This window comes from Mixophyes fleayi, chromosome 12 (assembly GCF_038048845.1).
Source record: "Mixophyes fleayi isolate aMixFle1 chromosome 12, aMixFle1.hap1, whole genome shotgun sequence".
NCBI classification, from domain to species: domain Eukaryota; kingdom Metazoa; phylum Chordata; class Amphibia; order Anura; family Limnodynastidae; genus Mixophyes; species Mixophyes fleayi.
The window spans coordinates 78,055,701-78,066,878 of NC_134413.1; the positions used below are offsets into that span (position 1 = coordinate 78,055,701).

General features: G+C 41.9%; 1 protein-coding gene across 1 annotated transcript; it reads right to left on the bottom strand.

The window, feature by feature from the left end:
* Nucleotides 1-7,435: 7,435 nt before the first annotated feature.
* On the bottom strand, nt 7,436-10,848 carry MLLT11 (MLLT11 transcription factor 7 cofactor). The gene is made up of 2 exons (XM_075191755.1): nt 10,709-10,848; nt 7,436-9,168 (listed from the first exon to the last, which is right to left on the bottom strand). The coding sequence occupies exon 2, from the start codon at nt 9,160-9,162 to the stop codon at nt 8,941-8,943; it is 222 nt and encodes a 73-aa protein (XP_075047856.1). The 5' UTR covers nt 9,163-9,168; nt 10,709-10,848; the 3' UTR covers nt 7,436-8,940.
* Between the last annotated feature and the right edge of the window lie 330 nt (nt 10,849-11,178).

Sequence of the window (11,178 nt, forward strand, 5' to 3'; positions counted from 1 at the left end):
ATCCCTGTGGAGAGTCCATCCAACAGTGGGATGTCTAATCGTGAGCATTCTGCTGATGTGTGCCTTAATAGCCCGAGTGTAGCCGGTGATACCCAAATTGAGGATGCCACTTTGGAATTAGAAGAGGATGAGGGGGAGATTTGTGTAGGCGACGAGGGCGCTAATGAGGATGTTGATGAGGATGAGGTTGTTTGTGTAAGTCCTGCACCAGTGGCAGCAGTTCTGGCACGTGACAAGAAAAAGGCCATTGTCATGCCTGGGCATAAAACAAAAAAATCCACTTCTTATGTGTGGAATTATTTCTACCCAAATCCAGACAACAATTGTATAGCCATTTGTAGTGTATGTCAAGCCACAGTCAGTCGAGGGAGGGACCTTAACCATCTTGGAACCTCGTCTATGTTACGCCATTTAATGAGAGTTCATGGCAAAGTGTTGGGAAAAGCTGAAAGTTCTTCCCAAAAGAATACAAGCACTCCCTCATCAGCTAAGACCCTCCGCTCACCGACATACCGACGGCTACAAAATACACCCACCACACCATCCTCATCAATATCCTCAGTAGCGCTCGGAGTTAGCCCGGCATCCCACTTAAGGCTGGATGACTCCGGCACTATTATTGATTCCTCTGAAGAAAGCGTTAGTCCTGCTGCTGCTGTTGCTGCTGCTGGGGGTGAATCGTCATCCCAGAGGCAGGTTAATAAAATGAGCAGTCCTACATTTCAGCAATTAACTGTGAAACAATCATTTGCGAGGGGAAGCAAATATGACAGCAGTCACCCAGTCGCCAAGCGAATCACAGACGCCATGGCTGCAATGTTAGTGTTAGATCTGCGTCCAATCTCCGCAATAAACGCAGCTGGTTTTTCACAGTTAATTGAGGTTTTGTGTCCGCGTTACAGAATTCCATCGCGACACCATTTCTCCCGTAAAGCTATTCCACAACTATACCAAAAAGTGTGTAAAAATGTAGAGATTGCGCTGAAAAATGCCATTCTGCCCACTGTTCACTTAACCACAGATATGTGGACAAGTGGAAGTGGCCAAACCAAAGACTATATGACTGTGACAGCCCACTGGGTTGGTCATTCACCTTCACCAGCAGGAACAGCAGCAGCATGTACACCACTACGTAACATTTGTCACAGGCAGGCCACTCTTTGTATCACCGGCTTCACTAACAGGCATACGGCTGACAATTTGTTACGCAAACTGAGAGATGTGATTGATGCATGGCTTATACCACTCGGACTCTCCCCAGGGTATGTCATTTCAGATAACGCCAACAATATAGTGCGAGCATTACAGCTGGGTGATTTCCAACATAGTCCCTGTTTTGCTCACACCATCAACTTGGTGGTGCAGAGCTTCCTACGAAATAACCGTGAGGTGCAGGAGATGCTTTCGGTGGCCCGTAAAATTTCAGGCCATTTCAGGCATTCAGCCACAGCATGTAGGAGATTACAGCAGCTCCAAGAGCAGTTTAACTTGCCCTGCCACCAACTTAAGCAAGAGGTGGTAACTCGGTGGAATTCCACCCTGTACATGCTTCAGAGGATGGAGGAACAGCGCAAAGCCATCCAAGCATATTGCACAAGTCATGACATTGGGAAAGGAGGGGGGATGTATTTCACTCTTGCACAGTGGGGAATCCTTTCAGTGCTGTGCAAGGTGCTGAAACCATTTGAAGTTGTGACATGTGAGGTCAGTGCAGACTCTGCTAGTTTGAGCCAAGTCATTCCTTTAATTAGACTATTGGAAAAGCAGCTTGAGAAAATGAAGGAGGAGCTGAAAGCAAGCAATTCAGCAAAGTATGTTGGCCTTGTCGATCAAGTACTTAATTCGCTTCACAATGATCCTCGAGTTATTAAGATCTTGAACTCGGATCAGTACGTTTTGGCCACTGTGCTTGATCCAAGGTTTAAAACCTACATTGAGTCTTTACTTGTAAATGAGCGAGATGTGAACTTTTGCAAGGAGCTATTGCTCAGCAAGTTGGCCGCTGAACTGGGCCTCGGCTTGACGACGTGTCCTCCTTCACTTTCTCAAGCTGTTGCTCGTAAAAAATTAAATTTCCAAAAAAGAAGCAGGGAAGACGCAGGGGGCAGACCAGAACAATTTAACATCTGGGCTGGTTTGAAGGATTTTTCAAAAAAATGTGTCACTTTGCCCATAACTCCATCCAATATGAGTATAAACATGCAAAGGATGGTGGAGGATTACTTTCAAGAGGTAGTTGATATGGAAATGTCAGACAGTCCCTTTCCTTACTGGGAAGAAAAGCAGGCCATTTGGAAACCCATGTACAAACTTGCTTTGCAATACCTAAGCTGCCCACCCTCCAGTGTGTACTCTGAACGAGTGTTCAGCACAGCAGGGAACTTAGTCAGTGATCGCCGTAGAAGGTTACTTCCCAAAAATGTGGAGAAAATGATGTTTATAAAAATGAACTACATCTTCCACGAGGAAGGCCTTCACCATCCAAGACATCCAAGCACTGACTGTTCTCTAATGGCGGATTCAAGCGGCGATGAATTGATAGTCTGTGATGATGACGTACACACTGATGAGGGTGAGGATTAAGCTGAAGATGATGCCGATAACATCTTTTTAAAACTTTCTATGTAAGTGTAGGGTGCAATCTACCCCCAAAGAGGAAAGGGACTTGTGGCATTTCCATATCACATACCATCTTGAAAGGCTGCTGTTAGGGCAATTTATCCTTAAGGGTAGGGTGTCATAGACAGAGTGACCCTAAACTGGCTTTGTCCATTTTTCATAATATTGTACAGTCTATAATGGCTGAATTTTTGGGTATTTTATACAAGTGGAGGGGGGCCTAGAGAGACAGAAACCAAACTGGCTTTTTCCATGTCAATTAATATTGTACAGTCTATAATGGCTGAATTTTTTGGTATTTTATACAAGTGGAGGGGGGCCTAGAGAGAAAGAGTGACCCCAAACTGTCTTTCTCCATGTCAATTAATATTGTACAGTCTATAATGGCTGAATTTTTTGGTATTTTATACAAGTGGAGGGGGGCCTTGAGAGATAGAAACCAAACTGGCTTTTTCCATTTCTTTACATATTTAACTATAAGTGTAGGGTGTAATATACATTCAAAGACGATGGCTGCATTGCCAATATGCATAGATGGAGAGGAAGACAATCTGTTTTGTGTGTAGAATAGGCCTACCAACGAAGAATTAAACTGTTTTTTTAGATGATTTATTACCTCAACAATTAGATTACTTGTCTCTAAAACAGTTGGAGCACTAAATTGGGTTAATTTAGGCCCAAAAACATGGATTTTCCAAAAAAATAGCAAAACAAAACCAAACAAAACCAAAACCAAAACACGCAATGGCGGTTTTGCAAAACCAAAACCAAAACCAAAACACGACGGTAATCCAGATCCAAAACCGAATCCAAAACCAAAACACGGGGGTCAGTGACCATCTCTAGTTACAAGCTACATCAGTTTGTCTATAAATTGAGTTTTTTTGCAGGCAGCAATTTAGGATTATGATGGGATAACTTTAAATTTGGACCTTATGGGGCAGATTCAATTGGCCGCGATGTTTCGATATATAAGTACCTGCAAATGTTTCGCAGCCGCACTGTTCGGAGCTGGCAGCCATGTTTTCTGCCGATGACGTCACACCTTATAGAGAAGCATACTAAAATAAAATAAAAATGTAAATATTAAAATACAGCTTCAATGACATCCAGCAATTCTCCAAATCCCAAGAACATTTTGCTTTCATGTGCACTCCGAATATCGCGACTGCGCACATTTGCAGGTACTTATATCGGAACATCGCGGCCAGTTGAGTCTACCCCAAAATGGAAAAACTGCTTTCAGTGTACAGAACAAGAGCAGTGTATTTGGCTACACAAAATATGAAGACATAGTCCCCCCCAGCTTTGGTAGTCACTACTACCCTCCTGAAAGTAACCAGAGCGAAAGGGAAAAGGGGTCACCAGGGCTTTATCAAGGCGTCTCCCCGTTGCAGATATGAGGTCTCAAGTTATAGAAGAAGGTTAGTTACTGGGAAAATATATAATCAGCTTTTTGCTCTAATGAATGTTGATGCTCCAAACCAGGGCCTACTGACCTTTGTAGCCAAAATTCTGGAATGAGTAGAGGACCCACATCACCGTAATGTCTTTTTAGAAAGATGTTGGCAAGAAGACTATGTTCTCAATGTTGTCTAACCTACATCTAATAAATGTTGATGCTCCTAATCAGGGCCAGCCGACCTTCGTAGTCAAAATCAGGAATGAGTAGAGGACCCACATCACTGTAATGAGTGTGATCCTTAATTGGACTCTAGAGCCAACACTGGACTCCTCTACTGCTCCATCCAGTCTTCCTACCAGAGACCTTCGTAAACTAAGACAACTGTCATCTGGTTGACACATGAAGACTACAAGATTATACCTTTTTCTCACGCCCATGTTACACCGTCTCTAAAAAAGAGTTTGTCTTCTTAAGGCGTAGACCCTTAATCCTGTTTCTCGGATCACAGATAGGCTGATCACCTGGTTAGATCACCATCTTATCTATCGTTGTTAATCCCCGACTCGATCCCCCGGACAGGATCTTTGGTGCCAGAACAAGCTCCTCATACAACACAAAGTATAACCTTCAAACCGAATCCGCTGTCAAAGAATATCTAGAAATAAACGTCAAGGCAGACACCTCTAAGATTACTTTTTGGGAAGACTATAAGTGTGTTCCTGAGAGAAAGAGAAGGAGGAATATGTTCAATGGGGTAAGATATTGGCAAGAGCACTATGTTCTCAACGTTCTCCAACCTTCATCTCTTAGATTAAAGATGTCCGGAGAACAACTTTCTACATTTCTGAAATATATTCCACAAATATTTTATTAAAATACAAATTAATATCAAGGGCATTACTAAAACATCAGATAAGCTGATCCGACACATTTATAATGCAGCTAAGTTACAAATAGCTAGTGAATGGAAGAAGGCCTCACAACCTTCTAGAGAGGGTGTTGTGAAAAGAACTTGGCACACGGCTTCCATGGACTATGTGACTAGTCTCCTCCATGACACAGTTCCCACATTGCACAAAGTGTGGGATCCTTGGTATAGCTTTAACAACAGCTCTATGCCGGGTCTCTCATAAGTCTTAGATGCTTTCCCCTCCTCTTCTTTTATCAATCTCTATAACTTTATTTCTTCTACTCTCTTTGTGTCCCCCCTGTTCACCTTTCCTCCTCTGTCCCTTCCCCTTCCTTCCTTCCCCCCGTACCTCCCAAAAAATCATGCCAGTTTGTTCTATCTGGATATGTACAATGGTACAAGATGCACCTTAGGAATTGGGAAAAATTCTATATCTCATGGTTCACTTTGCAGATTTCTAACTCCCTCTTGGAATGTACTTGAACATGAAAAATATATTTATATATTTTCTGTTGTTCTTCTACGTTTCTTATTTTTCTTATCTGACGTCTTTACATTTTTGTAATCCTGGTACTTGGATACTATGTATGACATGTACTGTTGTGCTTTATACACATCTGCTGTTATAAATAAAAAGTTTAAAAAAAAAAATACAAATTAATTACTCCTCTTACTTTTCTCACCATAATTTCACCCATGCTGGTTTAAACTTGCATTATCATATTCAGCTCGTCAATTGAGCGCCCTACTACCATTTTGTCTCAAAATATTGCCTTATGTTGTCTCAGCAGCTGCCTTTTAAGCCTATTTGGGTGTGGCCCACAAGCCAGCCCTTGCTAGATGTAAACCCCTATATTTGGGAGGCGAGTGCATCTGATTTTACTGCATTTTAATGGTGTTTGAAGCATATAGGTCAGTGTAGGACCTGCATATAATGAGGCGCCCTTGATGCTGGGATGCAGGCTTAAATGTTTTGATCAAAATATGAACCATGTTTTAATTTTGCTAGGTACACACAGATATGCAGTGTTAAGGATAAGCGCTGGCCACAATTGTCTTTTTGCTTAGGCTATAAAGGTCAAGGCAGATCCTGGTGCAGGGCTTATACAGCAAGGAGGGGGTATTTTGATGTGAAATAACCTTGGTGATGATAAATTAAATAGTATAGTTGGAGTAGCGTTTGCACCACAAGTATGATCTTGTCTCTCTCAGGCCACACACCTCTACCAATGTGTTTTTTTTAATCGCAGGAGGTAACTCTTATTGATATATACAACAATGACCTATAATGATTTGGTTTCCAGAGTCTGTGACAATTCTGTCCATTTAAATGCACCCGTGTAACCTGATCTATAATCTCGTCCTCAGTGCATTTTTTTTGTTTCATTTTATTTCTTATTCAAGTTCTTTCGTCACTGACAAACGATAAACTGCAATACGAAGTGCCCTGGTTTGGTTCACTGAGCCAAATAGGAGTATTGTTAGCTTATAGTTCGATATCTTACGTAATTAAGAAAATGTTTTCCTGATTTCTTCATGGGAAAAATGGGCAAATAGACAACAGCTCCAGTTAGGAAGTACAAAAAAAAAAATATATTTTCATATTTTACACTAAAGAGCCGTATGCTGTAAAAAATGCAAATATCCAACTGGTCTGTTACTATGGAAACTGCAGCCATCGTTGGATTAAAATGCATGCACAAGTAGGGCGATATATTATTGCAGGCTAGGCCAACCTGTGGCTCACTGGCTGTTGTGAAACTACATTTCCCAGCATGCTTTGCCACTAGATAGCCAGCTGATAACTGGCAGGGCATGCTGGGACTTGTAGTTTCAGAATCATGTTCTATAGATATAAGGTAGCATATCATTGGGTGTGATGTAATTCCCCCTCTCTCCAGCAGGTGGATGAGGAACCTAAAATTGAATAATTATCATTATTTCCCACTTACAATGTGATCGTTTAAATCACATACAAAGTATGGGAGATGATTTTTTTATGCTGTTGGATTTTAAGACTTTCAAGATGACTCTGGACAGAACACAATGATTGTCCCTCAATCTTGGTCTAATTCCTTCAATAAATATAGGCATATTACTTTAGCGCACGTTTGCCTGTTACGGGCTAAAGCACGTTTGCGTTGCCGCATCGGCACCATAAATAAAACTGGTAAGGCTGCCTTAAAACGTCCTTATGGGAGCAGCCATTTTGTGAGCTGAGCCAATATTATAATTACAGCTCAATAGGAACTAGTGACAGAACTGGTAACAGCACACAAAATGGCTGTCTCCTACTTTGCGTAGGTAATACGTGCCCTTTAACGCTGCAGGGTAAACTCCAATGTCCCTTTTTTTTTAACCAGGTGGGAATATTCTTACAATATACGCGTTTAATTGCATTTGCATTTACAAAAACAAAAATGTTGTTTTACTTTGCAAGTGACTTCTACATATAATATTATTATTTTTTAAAATAAAAAAAGGAAAGAAAACAGAGTCGGTGGCAAATGAAACCTTTTATTTGTAACAGTGCAAATTGCAGGCGGTCGGTGACGAATTGCGCAGGTTGACCCCTGGAGGGCGTGGTCTCGCTCAGTAGAGATGCTTAAAACATGAAGTGAATAGTGTCTTAAAAGGAAACTTCCTATGGCTCCACAATTTAATTTATCAGATCTCAGCGATGCTTTTAATTGTACCTCATACCTCAAGTTCATGCATCACTAGCTCCGGCCCTCTATCATCACTGCAACCATTTTGCGCCCACGCCATAATAAATACTAGAATACTGTTGATTAAATTCCACAACCCATCACAGTACAAGGACTGCGCAGGGACATCGATTTTCAAATTATATCAGCACAGGCAAGAGACCTTTTCAATGTCTACGCACGCTGTCTGCGCGCACTGGGGGCAGCCATTTTGTCTGTAGAGTGCAGCCTACCGGTTCACTAGGAACCTGTGACCTCACTAAAGGACGAGGCACCAAGTACAGGGTGCCTCAGTGAAAGTCACCAGCTCCAAGTCAATTGTCAGTGGCTACTTTTTCCATGACTGCCTTAGCCGACAAAATGGCTGCCTCCGCTGTGTGTAGCTGACAGGTACTATTTAGAGGCCTCAAACCACGGAGCTTCTTAGCATGCAGAACCATCATCCTGATTGTATGCTGTACAGCAGAAGGATACTTCTTCCAGATAACTAATTCTAGTAATATATATATTTATATGTGTCCGTTAAAGGAAACTGCAATCAAATACAATTCTTTAATGACTGTGCAATCTTAACAAAATCAAAGTTTGCAATATATTTAATTAAAAATATATTGTTTTTACTCTATGTATTGTGTTTATAGGATGCTCCCCTTCTGTTTTTGTTTTAGTTTGTTAGTGTTTATAACCTGCGGGTGTCGCTGTTGTTATTTCTGCCTATGAAAGGGGTCAGTCAGTGACTAAAACTCTCCAAAAATAGCAGTTTACAAAAGAGGAGTAGCCTAACAATTGCAAAGGATTTAAGCTGTGTTTGTGCCAATAAAACCAATTGCATTATTCAATTACATTAAAGTTTACCCAATATTTTAGAAATATACATTGACGTTTTCCTTCAGGGTCACTTTACAAGTCAGTATTTGGTGTTAAACAGAAATGTAATCATATCCGATTGTGTTTTCCTGTCACTAGAAGGATTAACAAGGTATTAGACCAAGTTTTAGGTCAAGCACAAGGCTCGTTACAAGAGAAAGAGAGAACAAGACAAGTGTCACATCTGTAGCCACGTACTTACAATACTTGATTTTTGGCTGTCAGCAAACATGTCCGGATGAAAAACAATAAATAAGTTGCTTCAAGCAAAAATAACTTCACATTTGTAATAAATTAAAACACACATTCATAAAGAAACCTCCAGGGTCTTACAACGAAAGATAAATAAATAAATTCATAAATAAGCTTCGTAAGTGGTTTGTCGTTCGAAAAGGCAGGTAGATCGCAACGAGGCCTCGGTTGGTGGGGTTTCAGAGTAGCTCAAAGTCAAAGGCGTCGATGCTGGCGATGGGGGCCCGCCAGAAATTGAAGGCACTGTACTCCAACAGGAGGTTTTCGTCTTGTGTTTCGTCTTTGGAGGCCTTCTTGTTGTCCTCTAGGCCCAGGCACTGTAGCTCGGAGAGGTCCAGCTCTGGGATGGGAAGTTTCCAGAAGAGGAAGGAGTCGTACTGGCTGCTGAGCGTATCCAACATTATGACCTGGGAATGAGAGGAGAAGACAGGGGAGTCGGACCGTCGGACACAATGGCTTTTGTCATGAGCGACCTCGAAGACTTCTGACGGACATTGGCTTTTTAGAAACCACAGAATCCCTTTGGCAAGACTAATTAAATAAACCTTTACGTGTCACGTATATTTTAAAACGTACGCTCCATTCCTACCCTGGGCGCGATATTCTTGGGACAGTCCCAACTTCCGCTAGGTCTATCGGGTAGAAGTCATAGACATTGATGAATGACGATGAGGGTCATTCTAAAATGACATCCGCAGAAGGAGTAACTCAGCGGCTAAGGGCACTGGAATTCACACCCTTGTCCAAATCCCATTTTAAAACTACATTTTAAGCCCAGACGAAATTGTGCTTTAAAAAGTCAGTAATGCCTAAAACTAAGGACAGCATTGAGGCTGTGCGGCTAGCCAGCTGTGCAGGCCTACAAGCTAGCGGCGGTCAGGTCATGCTGGCACTTGTAGTCCTGCACCGCTGGAGAGCCTTGTCCTACAATGCACATCGGTGCCAATTGCACAATGGAATGAAATGACCCCGCCGGGTTTCTGTCCAAACCAAAGTCTCTTTCTAGCACAGCACCAGTGCTGCAGTTAGCTAGCCATCTATCGAGCATCCCCTGCATCTGTAGTCACGGGGACAGAAATAGCACGTCCTCTGCCGCAGTCTCTACCCCACCCAAAGAGCTTACACTCCCTCCTCTGCTATTTATAATGCCCACTAATTTTACCCCCCAGTCCCCTGTGCACAGGATATCCTAGATTGGACATGCCTGAGACACACATTCCTTTATCGTGAGGCCAGCGTGCATACTGACCTCACATAGCAAATGTCTTTATTATACATCATTATCAATATACACCGTGACCAGTACCTGCTGTTTTATTAATGCAGCCAGTATGCATCCTGTCTCTGCTAGTTTTATTAATATTACATTGAGAAATGAATGTGAATACCCATATATTTTGCAGATTTAATATTAAGCGTATAAAAAGGCGTGCTAATATTAATTGGGGACCTCTGCTCCCTTGGAAAAAAAACCTCATTAGACACCGACACCCCCCCCCCCCCCCCTCCTTCCCAGTGAAGAAATTGCTTTTTTAACACACCCGGTCCTACATTTATACACCTATGCAAATTATAGCAATGGGTAAGATTTGGACTTCCCTCTGCATCGCTGTCTGCCTTATATATACATGAATATTATTTTATATACACTGCCAATATGTTCCACGTTGTAGTGCAAAATACAGGTGCAAACCTAGCACCAAATAATTGCAATTAAATCAACTATAGGCATAAAATAAATTCAATATATTTGCATGCTTGTAAAGGGTATTTAATTAAAGGTATTTATTTCTACAGTAAAGATATAATGTAGATGATAGATAGATAGATAGATAGATAGATAGATAGATAGATAGATAGATAGATATTGATATTAGAAGAGCTTGCTTCTGTGATAGTCATAGGGTTATAAGGTAATAATAATGTATTTTTGCTGTTGGTACTCACTGTGTATTAGGTTGATGCTCCTACAGATATCGCCTCAGATGGATATCCCGGGATTGTGTGTGTGGTCCTGCTGGAGCCAGGCAAGCTTCTGTGAAGCTTTGTCTACCAATGTCTGTCTATGTGCAGCTCCACCTAGCAGACAGCCCTATCGTCGCTCACCCAGAGCAGAGGATTCTGGGACAATGAATCAGCCAAATTCTCACAGATGCTGATTGCCTTGAAAGACAATTCCCTATGGGGACTGGACCCATCAGAGTGTCAGCTGGAGAAGTACATCAATATAAGGGGGGGGTCATTACTCTGTGTCCAGGCTGACGTCTCCCACATCACAAAGGAGACATGTGCAGTGGAGGTGATTAATAAAGCCAGGACATTGTGGAGGCGCATACAGCTGTTCATTTTGCACAAATTTGACACAAGTGCACCCCCCTTTTCTATTTTTTGATGTGTGAGAGGGCAGGCGGCTTGCA

Bases quoted from the DNA above. Each gene is read 5' to 3' on its own strand.
- MLLT11 (XM_075191755.1), bottom strand. From the start codon at position 9,162: ATGTTGGATACGCTCAGCAGCCAGTACGACTCCTTCCTCTTCTGGAAA.